Consider the following 19,650-nt stretch of genomic DNA (forward strand, 5'->3'; position numbering starts at 1 on the left):
AGTACCTGGTCCAAGCACCCTTCTAGAGTAATGCAATGTGATTATAAACACTTTGGGCACTTAGCTGATACAGTCCTGGTATGCTTGTTGGCATGTTGTTATGGAAATTAAATAATAATGCCAATAGGTAATACTTTGCATGTGACTGTGTGTGTGTGTGTGTGTGTGTGTGTGTACAGAAGCCACGAAATGAGCTTTGTTTTCTATTCTTGACCAGCCAATTCAGTGGGTCACTCAATATCCCTTTGCTCAGTCATAAACCCTGTAATACCTTCTACTAGAACCCTATGCAACTTAAGTAAAAACTATTGTACAGACACCTGAATGTTCGGGGCTCTCAATTTTTTATCCTCAAAAAGTAATATAATTACTTAAGTCCCATACCACTTTGGTTTATCATCAAAGGAAAGAAACCCTTAGAGGTTGCAGGTGGGGCAAAACATGTTTTTAAGATCAAAGTAAACTCCATGCACCTTGACTGTCTAAGAATTGGGCTTGAAGGGAACAACTTAAAAAGTAAAGATGAGTATTCCACCCCCCCAGCATAAATAATTTTGACATACCTTAGTGAAGGGCCTTTTGCAAATCTATTCCTTTCCATAGTTTACATAAAAAGCTCCTTTTCTTATCATGACTTTAAAAAAATATGAATATAAAGGAGATGGGAAAACTATTGTGTAGTGTTAATAGCCCTCCATCACTAAGGCATATTTAGGAGGACATTCAATGATAAGAGTAGTATCATTGTGAGGCCATGTGAAATTACATTAATAATGTATGAATGAATACATTCTCATTGTAAAAAAAATAAGCCATTTGTATGTATATAGAATAAAGGAGGAACATCTGCCAACTTGCCTCCTATACAGTTGGGAGGCTAACTTTTTAGTCCATTTCTATGCATGTCATGTATACAAAATACATACATGTGCTCTCTAGTGCCAGCTCTCTCTCAAGCTGGCATCAGCTTGTTGGAATTGTGGTCAAATGAATTTTAATGCTCAAGCCGACTTCTTTATTTAATAGAAGGCTATTGTGATTATACTTGTAAATTAAAAATCAGCTTGCTTACTGTGTACAGCTCTAAGCACTGCTTTATCTCATTTCATCCTCACAAAAACCCAATGAGACAGTTATCATGTTTCCCCATTGACCAATGGGGAAATGGTATCACCGCACAGTGACTGTTCTATAATTCATGTTTTTATGTTGAATGCTGTATCTGAAGAGTCACATTTCTTAATCTTTTCCTTTATGTCTTCTGGGTTTTCCCTTTAATTTTAGAAGCTCTTCCGCCACGCCATTGGGTGTTCCAACTGATTTTTAAATTGAGGGCCCAAATCTTCATCCATGGTTGAATGAAGGACTATGAAGACATTTAGAAAACAACTGCCTGCTGGCCCAGAGGTGGGGTAGAGAGCATGGCTGTCTTGGCTGAGCTCTGAGCCATCATCTCTTTGGCCTCTCATAGGTGTTCCTTTGAGCTTCATCTCTCCTTGGCCCCTCCCACTTCCTGCCCAGAGTTGTCCTCCCTGCTGGCCCTCGCTCTCTTTTTTGGCTTTCCAAGGGACAATAGTGGTTCCCAGGTAAGTGGAGGGGGCCCATGGAGGGTGAAGGGGGGTACTAATTAAGAATGGTTTTCTTTTTAGTATGGTAGGTGTGAGGCAATTGGAATGAGAAATAATCTCCAATTTTACACCAATTCAGTTGGGTAGAGTCAGGGGAAAAACTGGTTTTGGTGAGTTGGAAACTTGATCAAGAATCAACATTTTGATTCTCTCTCAGAACTGGTAAATGATCTAAATCTGCCTTATATTCAAGACCAAAAGAAAAAAAAAATGACAAATCTGCCAAGAAGGTGTGGTTAAATTTTGAACATTTAGTGACCGATCATCTTGTTCATATATTAGCCAAATTATTTTTCTTCCTTCTACTTTCTATTGCCTTTTTTCCCCCCTTTATTGCTTTTTAGTCCTTCTTAGCATGTTAAGATGGACAGGGGAGAGAAAAAGAGATGGGATTCCATTTAATCAATTTTTCTACTTACAGTGGAGTCATATGTTATGTGAGGGGTTAGGTTCTAAAGAGAGACCATAAGGTCAAAATCATGTGCAGTCAAAGTTATCTTTGAAAATTCCTTAAGTGGACCATAAGACCTTGGAAACACATTTTTTCTTTTCTTTTCTTTTTCCAGCTGCTCAGCTTTCGGGATCTTAGTTCTCCTACCAGGGATTGAACCCCAGCCGCGGCAGTGAAAGCGCCAAGTCCTAACTACTGGACCACCAGGGAATTCCTGGAAACAGATATATGTTTCTTCACCTGAGCACTAGATAAAGTAACTGACTTGCATTTGAGGACAGATAAAGGGAAAATAAGCACCTTCAAACACTAGACTCATATTCTGTGTGGTGAGATCAGGACCAGCGACATGATTTTCGAGGTCTTGTGCAAAATGAAAATGCAGAGCTTCTTGTTTAAAAAATATTGAGAATTTCAAGTTGGCAGCATCAGAGCATTAAACCTAGTATGGGGCTCTTCCAAGGTCAGGGTCTTGAGGCACTGCATGCTCACGACACCAGCCTTGGATAAGAAGTTTGGAACATAATGAGAAGCTTGGAAACTGAGATGAACTCAGGAAAGCGAAGCCTCACAACTCCCACAGAGAGAAGAAGGGGTTAAAATCATTGGCAGAGTTCCAGTTATGCTGCTGTGCTCCACACTCCCGGTCCCATCTCTGTCTAGTTGAATTTGCATTACGCTAGATCAGCACAAGATGCAGCCCCGCTACAAAAGTTAAATGGCTGAGATGTTGCAAATCCATATTAAAATTACATTTTGGGATTTTCTGATTTATACAAGGCTTCACTGTAATTTAAAATTCAGATTTAAGATGTGTCAAAGGAAAAGTAGTATATACATTTCTTTACCAAGCAAAAATTTTGATCTGTCCTTTGTCATTTGCCAAAGGTAACAGATCAAATTTAATCTATTGTGTAATTTAAACAAACTGCATTACCATGAGTTCTCTAAGTGATTCAAAACAGAAAAGTTAGAAAAATTAGGTGTGATGTCTTCTTCAAATAAAAAGCTAATTATTTTACTTACTAAAGAGGTTGCCTTTTCAGACAGTTTTTTTGGAAGGTCATGAACATAATCTGAGCAAGGAGGATTTTATTCTATGACAGCCTGAGCTCTCTGAGTAAGAATATGATACAAGGCTCTTTTTTTTTTTAAGGAAACTGCCTAATGTTTTACAGTACTGTATTTCTTCAAAGTGATTTTATATACAAGCCAGGCTAAGGACAATTAGTCAGGTAATTGACCAAAAGGTTTCCAGATAGCAAGTTATTTAACGTTGATGTAATAGAAGATTGTTTTTCCAGGAGACTTTTTCTCCTTTGCATGGGTCTCTGGTTTTACCCTACCTCTTCTGCCTCAAGGTTCTCACACCAGCATAGGCTGAAACTTGACTCATCTGCTTTGACAAAAATTGATTCCTCATGGCTTTGAGAGTTACATATTTGAGCTTTAAAATAAGTGCCATGCCCAGGGTCAGGCAGCTGGTGACCCAGGTAGACTGGACAACTCTCCGGACTCATGCTTACCTGCTTCACATTATTTAATATGGCAAAACAACACTTAAGCCCCTGCAAAGCTAACAAAGGAAGCAAAGCTGCAATGTGTCATTGTCACAGTGTCCAGAAGTTTGGGGGATATTTTTACTTAATCTTTCTATTGTGGAATCTTTAGGGTGGTGATGGCAGTTGTGTGGTGGTTGTTATTTGGCAAGAATTGAAATTAGAGGCTTCTGTCAACCTGACTTCTGATTCCAACAAACGGTATAAACAAGGTTCATAGGAAAGAACCTGGGTGGCAATAGCATTTTCTCTTTAATCTCTTGATTTGTAACAAGTTGTGTATTTTAGGAGAAGGGAGGAGAGAGTGGCATAAGGAGACACAAATACTACAAATTTATACAGATCACCAGCTAAGGTTGTTCAGAGTGGTTTGCCAAATAGTTTCAACAACACTGATTGAGTGCTTACTGTGTACAGCTCTAAGCACTGCTTTATCTCATTTCATCCTCACAAAAACCCAATGAGACAGTTATCATGTTTCCCCATTGACCAAGATCTCATAGTAGTGTGAGCCCATGTTGTGACACTGAATGATTCCATCTAGGTTAACTGGCTTTCTGCCCTCCTTTAAAAAGTTGCTTGTCTGGTTCCTTTTCTAGAACCAATTTTGCCTTCACAATCCAGACATAATTTCAGCACTAAACGGAAGTACTTGAGCCTATACAAAAGTTACTTACATTCTTGCATGAAACTGTCTCTCAAATAACACCAATGTACACCTGACAGAAGATACAGTGGCTTTCGTGTGTGCGGTTGGGGGAAGGGTGTTTCTGTACACTCTGAAGCACACCCACAGCAGAGCCGAACAGTAGGCCTGACCGCACCGAGCTCCCTGGGACTGCTTATTTACATTAACCACTGTCGAAACTTCTCCGGGAGATAGATGCTGAAGAACCCTAGGGGAAGTAAGATGCTTTATCTTTTGCGGGCACACGAAGTTTATGTCTTCAGAGAGCCTGGGTGGGTGTGACTCCCAGGAGCTAATCGTCCTGTCCAGCCATATGCAAATCTGGACTCCTGTTTCTGTGGAGGTGCAGATACAAAAATAGGTAACAAGTTGGTTGCTGACGTGCGTGGGAATGCACTTGTCCGTTTGTGGGTTGGGTTGTCTCAGTTTAGACCGTGTGATAGTGGGCACTTAACTTGGATCGCCCAGTCTAGATGAGGGGTGTTCGGGCTGTAAAAGTTCCACGCGCGGCCGGGGACCTAGCAGCATTGCTTACGGTGGTGCGCCCCGGGAGCCCGGGGTCGGGGGAGGTCAATCCAGCGCTCCACAAGCACCTCCGCCCTGTCACCAGAATCCCCGTTCCGCCCCCAGAATCCCCGCTCCTCCCCCAGACTCCCCGCTCCGCCCAGTCCCCAGCGTCCCGACAGGCCCCGCCTCCAACACCGAGAGCTGGGGTAGGCACCGCTGCCCCAGTTCCGTAAACACTTCTCTCCCCGCCCCTAGCAGTCCCCGGACCGCACCACTCTCAGCCCACAGGGGGGGAACCGTTCCCTCTCTCACCCAGAACACACCCAATCCGAGCTCTCCTTGGCCTCTTTCATCCGAAGATGAGGAAAATGTCCTGTATTAGGTCAGATCTGTCAGAGCGCGGACATCGAAGCTGAAGTGCCCTAGATTTCCCCTTCTCCCCGATGCCGTCTTCCCCCCTCTCTCCGGTTACGTGGTGGCTACGCCGTGGCTGCCTCTCTAGAGTCCCTCCCGGCCCTTTAAATGCCGCGTGGTGGGGGACCGGGGAGGTTGAGGGTTGCTGGACTCGTGGGCTTCTGAGGTGTTTGTGCCGTGCTGGGCGAGGGAACACCGAGAGACTCCTGAACCGGGCTCATTCAGTCGCCTTTCTCCTCCGCCTGTCGCCGCGCCGGAGCCGGTGCGTACCATTCCGGGGGAGGGGGTCGCGGGCTCTGAGGCGATGGGGCCGGGCCGGCGGAGAGGGACACGTCGCCCCCGGGCAGCCCGAGGGTCTCCCCCACCCCCGCTTGGAGCGCCGTCCTGGGACCCGGGGGCAGGGGCGGTAAAGGCCCGCTCCTTGCTCCCCCAACCCGCCACATCACCTTGTTTGACCTCGAACCGCCGTCCCGCGTGGGAGCGGGGCGAGGGCGCCGAGTGGTCACGGTGGGTGTTGGGGCGACCGCGGGCTTCGGGCCCTGGAGGCGCCAGGGTCGGGGCCGCTTGGCCTCTGCTTACATCCCCCTGGGTCCGTGCCAGCGACCGCGCCGCGAGCGGCTTCCCACCATCGGGGCTCCGGGAGGGGGCATCCTGTGGCCTGCGACCCCTGGCCCGGGTGGGCGAACTGAGTCGCTGTCGGGGCCGGGCGGGGCCCCAAGTGCGTGTTTGGGGTTTGTTGCCTGGGTTTCCTCGGTGCTCGGCTCGGCCTCCGCCGTCCCCTCCCCCAAGGGTTTGTTTTGACAGGAAACGTGCTGCTGGAGGGGAGGGGCGCCCAGAGGACGTGGGCGAGGGGTGTGCAGATGCGTCCCCACGACTGTACCCTCAGTTGCAGGGAAGAGGCGGGACATGCCCACCAGGCCCGGGCTCGAACCCCTGGGGCTGTCAGGGATGGCTTGTGCTTCCCAAGGCTGCTACTCTGTGTGGCGCCACTTCGGGTCACAGCGATGATTTGAGGTGGCACGTGGACGAACGTGGTTAAGTGTTTTCGTTAGTATTAAGAAAAACTGTTCCCTTAAACCGAGAGATTTCACAATGATATAAAGTTTCCTTTCAAACTAAGTGTATCTAAGTGCAAAAATCTCGTTCAGATAAAGAGAAGTGTTTGATAGAGCACAGGTGAGGATGGAAATGTGGAAACAGGCGTGAAGAGTGGCCCTCAAGTGACTAAAGTTTATGCTGTCTTCGATGGTTATCCTGTTACTTTCACCTTGAAGAAACTAGACAAGCTGTCCTTGTCCCCAGTCGGCCCCTCGGCCCCCAAGATCCCCTTGGTCCCATGGGTCTCCAGCCCAGTCAGAGACCTTGCTCTGTCCCACCTGCCAAACTTAATGAGGTTATGACAGTGGTTCCCACTGCAGGAGGCGCTCTGCCTGCCTTTTCCTCTTGCCTCCAGGGATTTCATCTATCACCCTGGCAGCCCGTGGAGTTTTCCCGACTTGAAGTGGCCCAGAGCTGAAGATACCCAGTCATGTGTGGAAGCAGCTTCAATGCCATTTTGTGGAGGGTTGAGGGCCCAGAGGGGGAAACAGGTACTAAAACAGGCCAACCAGGGGTGGGAGAAGAAGTGTTTTCAGGTGTGAAAAGTGCCTAGAAATCCTTCTCCCTGACGTTGTAATGTTATGTGTGGCGTGAACATCTGCTTTTTTGGACAATGACTGGCTTTTGTTGGCTTTTATCTAGCTCTTTGCTGGCTCTAATTTGATGAAGACCAGTATTCTCTAGCTGAATGGAGCAGGCACCTACCTCTCTGCCCTGTGGTTTTTGCTTTGCTGCGTGTGAATAACTTTTTAAGCGCTGCTGCTGTTTAGGACTGGTTCTAAAGCAGCACTTTGCAGAAGATGAAGATTTTTCCTTATCATCTGCATGGTTTTCTTCAGGGCCCAGTCCTACTCCTCTGACTCCCTGCCCTTTACTACAAATATATGAATGCTTGTCCTTGTAGCTGACCTTGATCTGGTCTTGAAGAACGATACCCGCTAGATATTTCTTGAAATTTTCTCTTTTCATGACTTAACCTTAATTGTATGGGTTCCATTCCTCAGGGCCCTGCTGGATAATCTGAATAATTCACTTCAAAATGCTTTTGACTCATGCTAGCTATAAGCAATTAACCCTTTTGATAATATTTGGATTTTAAGGAGGGATTTTGCAGTGCATAAAGAATGGCTCCCTGATAGAGGATTTTCAGTCACTCTAGTGGGGTGGTTGAGAATAATTTTGGTCAATGGACTCTTTCGGTGATGCCCTTCACGGTATAGCACTTAAGCAGACACCCCGGGGGTAAGGTCAGCTTGTTACCCTATGTGCAAGTGTCCACATGGTAGCGGGTAGATCTATGGCAGAGTGGGAGTGGAAAGAATGAGCAGTACGCCAAATTTTCTCCAGCCATCCTAGAGTGGTAAAGAGCACAGGCTTTAAGGACCCACTGCCTGGATTAGAGTTGTGCCTCTGCCGCTGCTATGAACCCTCGAGCAAATAACTTAACCTCTCTGAGCCTCAGGTTCTTATCTATAAAACAGGGATAATGATGATACCTTAGCTAACAAGGTTATGATGAAGATTCAAGAAGATAAAACATTTTAAGCACTTATCATAGGGGCTGAGTCATAGTAAGTACTCAATAACTGTTAACCCCAATTGTTATTATTTGCTATCAGTTAGCATTAGGAGGTTGGAAAGGCACAATATAAGAGTTTCTCTAAGCTCTGGGACTGTGAGTCTTTGCTAATTTGCTAATTTGCACTGGGAATTGGAGAAGGGAGACATAGCTTCTTCACACAAGGAGCTTAAAATTTAGCGGTGAGGCAGATTTGCAGAAAACGACTATCGTGCTTTAAATGACTACATAATGGGAATATGAGCAGTGAGTGAGGCAGAGGAGAAGGGCGGCCCAAGTTGTCTTTTGAATAGAACATGGCTTAATTTGTTCATCAGTGATGCTCACTGAGCTCCTTCTCTATCCCACGTGGTGTTCTAAGCTCTAAGATGACGAATTTAAATGGAATTAGTGGGGGTATTAAGGAAGGTCACTTTGAAGTTGTAACATTTGCTTTCAAATCTGAATGACAACAAGGCTCCAACCACACAGAGATCAGGGAGAAGAACATCCCACTGGAAGAGAAAAGCAGGTACAAGTGCTCCAGAGGAGGAAGTTTGGCATGTCTGAGGAGCCCAAAGAAGGCCGTTGTGTCCAGAGCATGAAGGATTAGGGAGAGAGTGGTAACAGAATGAAGTGGGCAGAGGCCAGATCACAGAGGGGTTATAAACCACTGCCAAGAGACTTCTTAAGAAAAGGGAACCCACCTGGAGAAGAACTCTTAAAAGGGATGATTTCTTTTGCCTTTTCAGAAGGGCTCTCGACGATTTCCTGTTTTATTCACTAGGCACTGTTCAAGAAGGACATTGGGACGGGTTTGACTGTCTAGAAGAGCTTCTGTAATAGAGTATATCTAAGCTATTGTAGTGGTGGGAACAATCAAGATCTGAAAACTACAGGAGACTGGGCTGTTCTGAATTAGACTTGAACTTTTGGTTCAGTACTTCTTCTCTTTTAACCTTTTGCTTGGAAATAATTTCAAACTTACAGAAAAAGTTACAAGAACAGTACAAAGAACTCCCTATTGTCTACCTTTTACTCATATTCACCTATTAACCTTTTGCTTCATAGGCTTTATTGTTTTGTCTTTTTCTCTCTCGTTGGAGAGAAAGTTGCATATATCACGGGCCTTTTTTCCTAAATGCATAATCACAGCACATTTATCAACTTCAGTAAATTTAACATTGTAATACAGACAGTAGATTCAAGTATTGTAACCATGTTGTCAATTGATGTAATAATGTTCTTTATAGCATTTTTTTCTTTGGTACAGGATGCAATCTAGGATCATCTATTGCACTCGGTTGTCAAGTCCCCTTTCATCTGGAACATATCCTCAACCTTTCTTTGTTTTTTATGACATTGATATTTTTTTAAATTCATGACTTCCTCTAATAAGAATAAAATAATAATTGATATCTGTCGAGCACTTAGTAGGAGTTTAAGTACTTGACATAGACTATTTCAATTAATCCTCACAACAATTCTACAAGGTAGATAATAATATTGTCCCCGATTCATAAATGGTAAGTTCCCTGTCTCCAGTCAGTAAATATCACGAGTCGAGTCGAGATCAAGGATCCCGTCCACCTGGCTCCAGAGCCAGTGTTCTTACTGCTTCGGTGACATGTGCATTGTCACTGGTGGATCTTTGCAATCCTGAACCAGTGCAGGATCATTTGCAGATAGAGTTTGCTGCAGAAAGGAAATAAGGAAGTAAAGTCGGTAATCTGGATGCAGCCCGAGGATCACTGGCAAATTAGAAACTGATCTCTGCTCCATATGTGCTGGAACACAGGACTAGCCCCTTCAGGTCTCTGTGCCTGTTCCCTCCTCTCTAAAATGTCAGTGGTCATACTGCCATTCATTCAACAATAAGTATTCAAGTGCCTGCTGTCTCCCAGTCATTGACCTTGGAAGGAATGGCATAATATTGCCTTTATTATTATAAAATGTGGAACGGTACAATGAAAAATGTGATTATTCTCTTTGAATAGTGACACACTGGAGTGTCGGAGGCTTTGTTTTGGCGTTATCTTCTCTCTTCACATTGACTTTACGTTTGGCCAGTGAGTAAATCCTCCCAGGTAGGATGAGAAGTGGTGTTCCTGGAAAGTTGTTTGGTTTGTTTGTGAGTCGCAATGGTGAAGGTTAAGTAAATCTAGGTTTGTCAGTATGAGAAACGTTACCTTTCTTAAAGAAACAACCTGTTTTCGTTATCACTATTCTAAGAGAGAATCCAAGATAGCTTTAAAAACAGTCTAATTACCGTCAGTGTCTTTGAGTCAAGTAGCTTTGTCCCCAGATGACCTGTATGGAAACCCGAGACCAAGAAAGGTAAGAGCAAGTGTGAAGGAACTTGCAGAAAACTGCTTTACACCGTGATGGGCCATTTGCTTTTGACTTTTGTATTTCTAACAAATGCAAGAATTCTGTCCTAGGTTAAATACCAGTCTTTGTTATCTGTAGGGTAACATGCTTTTATCATCATGGAATAGAACTATTCTTCCCGCTAGAGTTTTTAATGACTGAAACGATGATAATAACAACTACTAAAGCAAATAATACTAACAATAGCAAACATCTGTATCCTGTTTACTCTGTGTCAGACACTGTTCCAGGCACTCTACATAGATTGACTGAATGAAATCTCACGCCAACCCTGTGAGTTAGGTATTATTAATATGAGGACGCAGGCGATTTCTTGATAGAGTAATAGTGTGCATTTCGGCCTCAAAGAAAGTTTGTGCTTGGATCCACTAAAACCCAGTTGTAATGTGGAGGCTTAACTAAACAAGAGTTTCTAAACATTTTGATGCTTTTACATTTTCTGTTACATCCCCTATGCCAGAAACTCTACCTCCAGTGAATTGTTGGAAGAGAGCGTAATTGCATGTTATTAAGTATGTCTGCCATGAGCACATTTAATTTCTCAGAGCTTCTAGTGATGCCTCATGGAACTCTGGGTTTATAGCATGTTAGCAATTCCTCACCAAAAGGCACCTGGTAGCTGGCCCAGCCCCCTCCGAAAAATGAGGTGAAGAGAGCAGACTCGATGTGGATAAAGTCACGCAGCAAATCAACAACAGACCCAGGCCTTACACCCAGGACTTCTACCTCCTAACCTAGAGCTTTTTGTTTTTTTTAATCTTTGTACTTAGCTGCCTTGTTAAACACAGTTAAGAAACCTATGAAGTGTGCTGTTCAGCTGGAGTAGAAAAATGAAATGGATAGTTATAGCTATTAACCCAGTTCATAAATTCCAATGGATGGAAGCTCTTATTCACTCTTACTTGGAAAAATAGCCAAAGTGAAGAGAAATTGAGGGCAGAGCGTCACAGCACAGTTGTAACAGTTGAATGAATGAAAGAAATAATAAACTGGAAACAGAGTTTAAGATTTTCTAGTAAGAGTGTGACAGGACCAGGGAATATTGAGTCTTAAGCCTAATAAAGCAGGTTGAGGTGGGAGGTACTCTGCTCCAGGCCTTGAACTTTGACAGCAACAGGCCTGTAAATGTGAAGTGATATCAGTTTGCAAATGTTCTGGCTGCAGCTGTACCAGATGGGATTTAGTGATTCCCATTCAGCTAACACCAAATGCATATTTGTCACGTACTTGACGCTGATGATGGTGGACGAGACACAGTTCCTGCCTATTAAGGAGAGTCGGAAGTAGCCACAGGAGGAAAATAGCTACAAGGGTCTAAGTACTATTGCGCAGATACAAGAAATGTGCTGCAGGTGTACAAAGAAGAGTGCCCTTAGCTCTGGCCACGGCGTAGAGGGAAGGCTTCCTGGAGAAGCTAGCATTTTCGAGAAATGCCATCAGTGAGAAGTAAGATGTTGGCGAAGAGAGAAGGCTAGAGGGAAGGGTAAGCGCATCAGTTGGGATTTGGGGTTCGGTGGAATTGAAAGGGTTAGAGCAGACCCCTTTCTTCTGTCCTCTATCCCCACCCCCACCTGTCCCCCTTCCAGCAGACGGGAGTTAACGCTCAAGGAGAATGTAGTTTGCCTGGGGTAAAGGAGGTGAGTTCACTGCTGAGGATGCCAGGGGTCGGCCCTCAGTCTGTGTCGGAGGTGGTTGGCTTCTGGGCTTTAGGAGAAGGCGAGTGTATCTACTGGAGAGCTTCCTGGCAGCTCGTCCCCACTGCCTGCCCTTCGTTTTGCAGAGGCAGCCTCCAAGTTGGTGGTTTTGTGTTTGCGAAAGTGGTAGGCTGAGCACGGGTGCATTTCTACAAGTGGCAGGACTGGAGAGGTTGTTTAGGTGAGGCCAGGGGCTAGTGCCCTTGGGTTTTGACCTTTCGTAAGTCCCTCTCAGGCCCATCCATTTCTCTGTCATCACCCGAAGGATAAAGAATAGCACTGTTTCTCTCAGCAAAGGCTCGATCCCCCTACCTTGGTCCCAACCCCGCCTCTCCTTTCTCGTGCTTCCTCAGCAATGCCTTGGTTTCCCTCTCCTTGTCCTCCAGCATCTGGCACACACAATTTTAGGTAACTGGACTTGAGAGCCATGAGAGGATGGCCCTGTGTATTTTGTTCACTGTTACTTTTCCCAGTGCCTGGTGCATGGTAGGCACTTAATACACGTGAAAGGAGTCATTGAAGAAACTGCAGGCATTTCCAGGCATTCCATGGGTAGCTGTGGTTTCCCGTTCTGAGAGCTTTAAAAGCTCTGAGTACCTCATTGCTGGCTCAGGTTTAAAGAGACTCAGTGAACCCTTACTATCATTACCATCCGTTCAGGATTTGAGGTGCCTTTCGCCTCGGGCCCAGGTTTCCCCTCGGTGTCAGCTATCACCACACTCATATCAGGGCCAGCTTCCTCACAGGCCTGGCTGAGGATCCTGGGGTCAGGCCTGAGCATCCTGTGTACCCAGGATCTCCTTTCCAGGGGGTGACTGGGCCCAACTGCCCTGCCCTTCCCTGGGAAGCAATCTGATGTCCCAGAAACAGCCGTGGATATAGAGTCCAGGGACTGGCTTTATGGCACAGTAGGTCTCCTAGTGTCTGTTCTCCCCCCAACCTGTGAATCAGGATCTTTTGTGCCTGTTTGTTCATTGGATGGCAGTGGGTACTGTCTAAAGTACAAACCAAATATCAGGCCTTACTCTTCATAGCGTGACAGTTCATGGGAAAATGGAGGAGAAAAACCTATATACTTGCCAACCAGAAATTTTAATTAGTCTTCCTCTTTCCCTAGGAGGCTCACAGACAACTAAAAAGGCTGATTTCAAAAATATTTTATTTAAAACAAAGAGGAACAATAATAATAGCAAACATTTGAATGCTGTGCTAAGCACTTTAATAAGATTAATCCCATTTCATCTTCAAGCAACCCTATGAGGTTAGTCTTTCAGCCCAGCTTGACTCATGAGGTAGGGAGTTAAGTGACTTCTCCAAGGTCACATGTCAAAAGACAGAACAAGCTTCAAACCCAGAGCCCCACACTCTCACTCTTACCCTCCCACGCTTTAGCAACCCCAGGAGGAGAGAGTGTGTGCTCTGCGCATTGTTTTTTGAGGATGCTTTATTGCTGGGGGCTGCTCCACGTTCACACCAAGTATGTCCTGTGTGAGCTCACACCTTGGCTGTGGAATCCCTTTCTGGAAGGCAGTCTTGCAGGCCTAGTGATAGCCTGGCCCAGGTGCCATGGGAGGAAGGAGGTCATCTTCTGGGGGCCTTTCCAGTGCTGTGACACATGTGATACGGCTGTCTACATTGAACAAAGCGCCAGCACCACTGGGGGGAGAACCGCAGAATGTTGACACAGGGTCTGTTTGTCTGTGCAGGTGCTGTCTCTTTACCCACACTGCAGTGATACAAAATGCCCTTCAATGGTGAGAAGCAGTGTGTGGGCGAGGACCAGCCAAGCGATTCAGACTCTTCCCGGTTTTCCGAAAGCATGGCTTCACTCAGTGACTATGAGTGCTCCAGGCAGAGCTTTACAAGCGACTCTTCTAGCAAATCCAGCTCTCCTGCTTGTAAGCCAATGGGGAGTGGAGGTGGTTCTAGACACGCATGTTGGATTTTAAAACTCGGAAATGAATGAGAGCAAAGTACTGACTTTTCCCTTCTAGATGTACTGGAATGGCACTGCCAGGGCCCTGCAGCTGTCTTGTACACGCTCTCAGCAATAAATTGCCACTGAAGTTTACAGTCTGCCCATTTTTATTTTCATCACTGTCTCTGATCTGCTTTGGTTTGGCTATAAATCAGGTCTCCTAACCCCACCTGTCTTCTCTCTCAATTAGCAGAAAGCTACTCCTTCTTGAGATCATTTTTTGAGCCACATTCAAGGGTAAATTCAAATCGATCCTTTCTTATTTACGTGGAACGAAACTTGCCCCAACTCAAGGGTCAGGCAGGAAGTGAAATAATCTAAAGGATTTCCTACTGATTTCAAAAACTGTTGTGCAAATCACCCCCAGAAAAGTGCCCACGAGGAGAATTACTGCACTAGGAGTATGAGAAGGAATGAAAAGAGTGCCATGGTGAAGGGAGATGTCTTTTTCCTTTTTTGTGTGTGGAAGCTAGAAATGTGTGAAGCCATGTGTTTGTCTTTTTTTTTTTTTAGCTTTTTAATTGACATTTTGTATAGGAAATATAACTCCTTAAGCTGCCCAAGCAAATGCAGAGAGAAGCAACTAGCATTTAATATGATCAATGCCCACTTCAGAAAAAGTTTGTTCATTTGTATTTATTTTCTTTTTTTAACATCCTTATTGGAGTATAATTGCATTACAGTGGTGTGTTAGTTTCTGCTATGTAACAAAGTGAATCAGTTATACATATACATATATCCCCATATCTCTTCCCTCTTGTGTCTCCCTCCCTCCCACCCTCCCTATCCCACCCCTCTAGGTGGTCACAAAGCACCGAGCTGATCTCCCTGTGCTATGCGGCTGCTTCCCACTAGCTATCTATTTTACATTTGGTAGTGTATATATGTCCATGCCACTCTCTCACTTTGTCCCAGCTTACCCTTTCCCCTCCCAGTGTCCTCAAGTCCATTCTCTAGTAGGTCTGCATCTTTATTCCCATCTTGCCCCTAGGTTCTTCATGACCATTTTTTTTTTTTTTAAGATTCCATATATATGTGTTAGCATACGGTATTTGTTTTCCTCTTTCTGACTTACTTCACACTGTATGACAGACTCTAGGTCCATCCACCTCACTACAAATAACTCAATTTCGTTTCTTTTTATGACTGAGTAATATTCCATTGTATATATGTGCCACATCTTCTTTATCCATTCATCTGTCATGTATTTATTCTAAATTAGTACATTCTCATTTTAAAAAATGGAAAGGTAGATAAGTAGAAAGAAAAGAAATTATCGCCTATAATGTCACCCAAAGATGACAGGTGATAATGCTTTGTCATATCTTCATACTGCACATAGACATACGTATGTATATGTATGTGGACTTTTTTCACTTACTATTATAACTAAAACATTTACTCATGATAATGTTTTTTTAAAACGTTCTTATGACTGCTTACTACTTTACCAAGTGAAAATACCATCAATTTATTTAACCTCTGATTTATCATTGGGCATTTAGTTCATTTCCTTTTTTATTTTTTATTTTTTTTGCTGTTACAAATAGTGCTTTATGAACATTGTGGTGCATAAAGCCTTTCTAGGAATTCCTTTGGATATAATTGGATTGCTGAACCAAAGGATACAGACATTTTTAAGGAGAATCTTAATGGGAAAGAGAATTGGCAAAAGAATTTATTAGCAGCCCCTCAGCTTTCAGTGCTTTTTCTCACTCTTTATACTATACATGGAGTTGATGTCTCCAGCAGGGTACCTAGGTGTCCTGAAGAAGGGTTTTACTAATTGTATATCAGCATTCCTTCCTCCTCCTCTTCTTCCTCTTCCACCTCCACCTTCTCCACTACCTCCTCCTCCTCTTCTTATTTCTAAAATTATTTTAAGGACTTCCCTGGCAGTCCAGTGGTTAAGGCTCCACGCTTCCAATGCAGGGGGTGCAGGTTCGATCCCTGGTCTGGGAATTAAGATCTTATATGCCACGTGGCGCAGCCAAAAATTTTTTTTAAAATAAATTATTTTAGGTAGCGAAGTATTGCCAGTCAGGATTGTTGTTTGAGGTAATGATTTTTAATTAACAGAAGCCAAGAGTTCCAACAACGATTTCAAAAAGACATGACGTGTTAGAATAATTTTTTGAATAATCTTTACAGATAACTACAATAATTCTTTACCCACTATTTCCTACTGAGAAGTAGATTATCAGCTTATCAGATTTATTTTATTTTAATTATCTACATTTATTGAGTTCTTACCATGTTCTTTACTTAAATTATCTTGTTTAGTCACCTCAGGACAGTCCTATGAGGAGGTAAGTTATGCTTCAGCAAAGTCAAATGATAACTACCAATTAGCAAAACTTAGAATTGTGCTATACGGCGAATACTTTTCGAAATTATAGTTTTAAAAAATCAGTTCATATTGAGTCTGCTTAAGTTAATGGGAGCTATGAATTACAGAATAAAAAGTAGTCATCAATTTCCTGTAGAGTACATGTAATAAATGCAGATATCAATATTCTCTAAAAAATGAGGTGATTTAATTTTTAAAAATAACTTATAATAGCCTATATTAGTAAAATTTTCTCAGAAACATTTGACAATTTATTTTCTTTCTTTTTTTTTTGAAGTTGTAAAGAATAGTTTTATTGCTTTGCCAAGCGAAGGGGGCCACAGAGGGCTAATGCTCTCAAAACTGAGTGTCCTGACCTGGAGGGGGTAGTGAGGAGTCTTATAGTAATGGTTCAAAGAGGAGGATGTGATCAGCTCACGGGCTTTCTTCTGATTGGCTGGTGGTGAGGTACGTGGGAGTCGGCATCATCAACCTTCTGGTTCCAGCCGGTCCTGGGTCTGAGTGTTGTGGCAGCATATAGTTAACTTCTCCCACCTGGCGGGGGTTTCAGTATCTGGGTCAGGACTTAATGAAGCTCAGGTTCTTGATGTCTCCTTGCAGAAAGAATTCAGTGAGAGACAGGGTGATAGGTAAGAAGTGGATTTATTTAGAGGGAAACACGCTCCACAGACAGAGCGTGGGCCATCTCAGAAGGCGAGAGCGGCCGACAGTTTATTTTCAATACAGTAACTGAAGCTATCACAGGAGTTCTTAAATTTTTGGAGCCTTAAGTATTAAGCAGGGGAATCGATCTATTTTGATATATATTCTTCTTACTGAAAATATATGTTGGAGTAACTTAAACCCTGTGTGCATCAGGAGGCTTCATTGGATGACAACTCCTCTTCCAGGGCATTAACTGGTTTTTGTCTTCCTTTCAGCAACAAGCCCTCCCAGGGTTGTAACATTTGATGAAGTGATGGCTGCAACAAGGAACTTATCAAACATGACTCTTGCTCACGAGATTGCTGTAAATGAGAACTTTCAATTGAAACAAGATGCCCTCCCTGAGAACAGGTAACCTGGAGGCATGTGTTGTGCATAACCTGTGCTGCAGACTGTGTGTGTGTGTGTGTGTGTGTGTACTGCGAACACAAATTTTCACACTGATTCCTGGACAGTCTCGTATAATATCCACTAGGAGATAACAGTATTTAGTTCTCTAACAAGGTCTTACAGTTGTTTTTAAAACCACTCCTCTAGGGTATATGTTACTCATAATCTTTAGAATTCAGCTTATATGTCTTCCTGAAGGAAGCTTTTCCTGACATTCCTGAGCCCACTAGACTACATTAAATCCTGTTCTAAAGACTCCTATAGCCCCCTCTACCTCCCTCTTGTTAAGATGTCTTATAATTTTAGGTTCAAAGTCTGTCTTTCCCACTTGACCAAAAGCCCCATTAATGGAGAAACTATGTCTATATTGTTTGCTCTGTCCTTATTGCCTAGCAGAGTGCCTGACATGTAGTACCTGCTCAAGAAATATTTGCAGCCTGACTTATTAAAAACTAATATTCAGGTTGTGAAAGATAAATAAATGCAGCTGAGCTGCCAAAGTGGTAAGAGGTGATCCAGAAGCCTCTGGAGGGAGGAATCACAGCTGCATAGGCACCCCTGGTTAACCTCATGCCCAAGGGATCTCTAGTTAGAGCCATGCCCTTATATCCTACCTCAGTCTTTCTGGTTTCAGTGGCTCACAGGTCCCCTGGGACAAAGAGGAGAAAAGGCTTGCAGCCATTACTGCAGGCAAATCATCTTTAGAGGCAAAATTGGCTCATGGATAACGGCACTGAATCTTAAAACTCACAGTGCCATTCATAAATTGGGAGGCATTCTCTCTGTCAGTTAAGACAACATATAATATTTGATTCCCTTCAGAACATTTTTTGTTTTAAAGCAGGAAAATAGTAAACACAATAATTTTCCTTCTTTAAAATATGGATCATAGTCCTCCTCCTGGGGATGTTGTTTATAATAATCACTAATACTTTTTAAGAGTACTGGCCAAAGTAGGTTTATCTGTTTGGTTTTCTATGGTGACTGCATTTCACCATGATCCTTTGCTTACACCCCCAGGCCAGGCCACCATCGTCTCTGACCCGGACTCTTTGTGTCCTAACTAGTTGCCCAGTCTCCATCCTTAGCTCCCGCACCGTCCATCCTCCACATCCACAGGTAGCCACAGTGATCTTTCTAGTGGGTAAATCAGATTAGATCATGTCTTTGCTTAAAACCCTTCAATGGTTCTGTTACACTTAGAATAAAAATTCAAGCTCTTTAGTATGACGAGCAAGACCCCCCTTCACTGACCATGTCTCTTACTCCTTTTCCTCCTGCTTGCTGTGCTTCAGCCACGCTGAAGCTTCCTCGCTGATCCTGGAGTATACCAGCTTGATCCTGTCCCAGGGACTTGGACCTTCTTCCTTCTTTTTTAATGTTTTTCCCATAGATCTTCACCAGCTGCTTTCTTTTCCCCATTTGGGTCTCAGCTCTAAGGTCACTTACTGTCTTACAGAAGCTTTCTTCAACCACCCCGCCAAATCGGCACCTCTTCATCATTTTGGAGCACATTGTCTTCCTCTGCCTTCCTTGTGGCTCTGAAATTGTCTTACTCACTTTCAGTGTGTTTTTTGTCTTTCTGTCTCTGCTAACATGTAAGCTTTTTGAGAGCAGAGGCTTTCTTTTCACTACACCCAAGCACCTGAAACAGGGCCTACCACATATTGAATTTTGAATAAACATTTACTGATTAATAAAAATGAACTTTTGAAGTTAAAATAAGTATGTTTTATGAAGTACAGAAAAGACAAATTTGGAGTGTTTGTGCTTTAAATTCAAAAGTTGCAAATACAGGCTGAATGAAGGTCCTTTAGGATCAGACAGACCCCGGGGTTTGCATCCTGGCTCTGCTGTGACCATATCTGAGCCTCGCATTCTCCACAGCACTCACTCTAAATGCATGCTCCTGGGCATATAAGTGCCTTGCATGTAAGTACTTTGATACTATGGAAGATATGAATTCCCCTTCTCTTCATTTTCTGCCACGGCTAGAAAATGTGAGCAAGGGAAACAACATGTAGAGTTGGGACACATTACCTTTGTTTAAAAGTGAAATAGCATATCATTAGCTGCTGATTTTTCAGATGACCCTCCACAATCACCAAGTTGTTACTTTTTTTTCTTTTTTTTAATCAAAGCATAAGCGTTTATTATTTGTGACAAATAAGGAGACAGGGTGATAGCTCTCAAAGCACTGTCTCTTGTTACTCTTTAAAATATGGCCGACTCTCATATT

At 43.6% G+C, this 19,650-nt stretch overlaps 1 protein-coding gene across 2 annotated transcripts in view; it reads left to right on the forward strand.

Annotated features, from left to right (window-relative positions):
- The first annotated feature begins 5,348 nt into the window (after window positions 1-5,348).
- TCP11L2 (t-complex 11 like 2) overlaps window positions 5,349-19,650 on the forward strand; it is a 40,300-nt gene continuing 25,998 nt past the window's right edge. The window contains exons 1-3 of one of the 2 annotated variants that reach the window (XM_059936814.1): window positions 5,349-5,509; window positions 13,695-13,886; window positions 17,237-17,372. In XM_059936814.1, the coding sequence (XP_059792797.1) occupies window positions 13,730-13,886; window positions 17,237-17,372 (293 nt within the window). In that variant the 5' untranslated portion in view covers window positions 5,349-5,509; window positions 13,695-13,729. The remainder of the gene's footprint in view (window positions 5,510-13,694; window positions 13,887-17,236; window positions 17,373-19,650) is intronic. The other variant, XM_059936815.1, reaches the window with a different exon arrangement.

The sequence above is a fragment of the Balaenoptera ricei genome, chromosome 10 (assembly GCF_028023285.1).
Source record: "Balaenoptera ricei isolate mBalRic1 chromosome 10, mBalRic1.hap2, whole genome shotgun sequence".
Taxonomy (NCBI): Eukaryota; Metazoa; Chordata; class Mammalia; order Artiodactyla; family Balaenopteridae; genus Balaenoptera; species Balaenoptera ricei.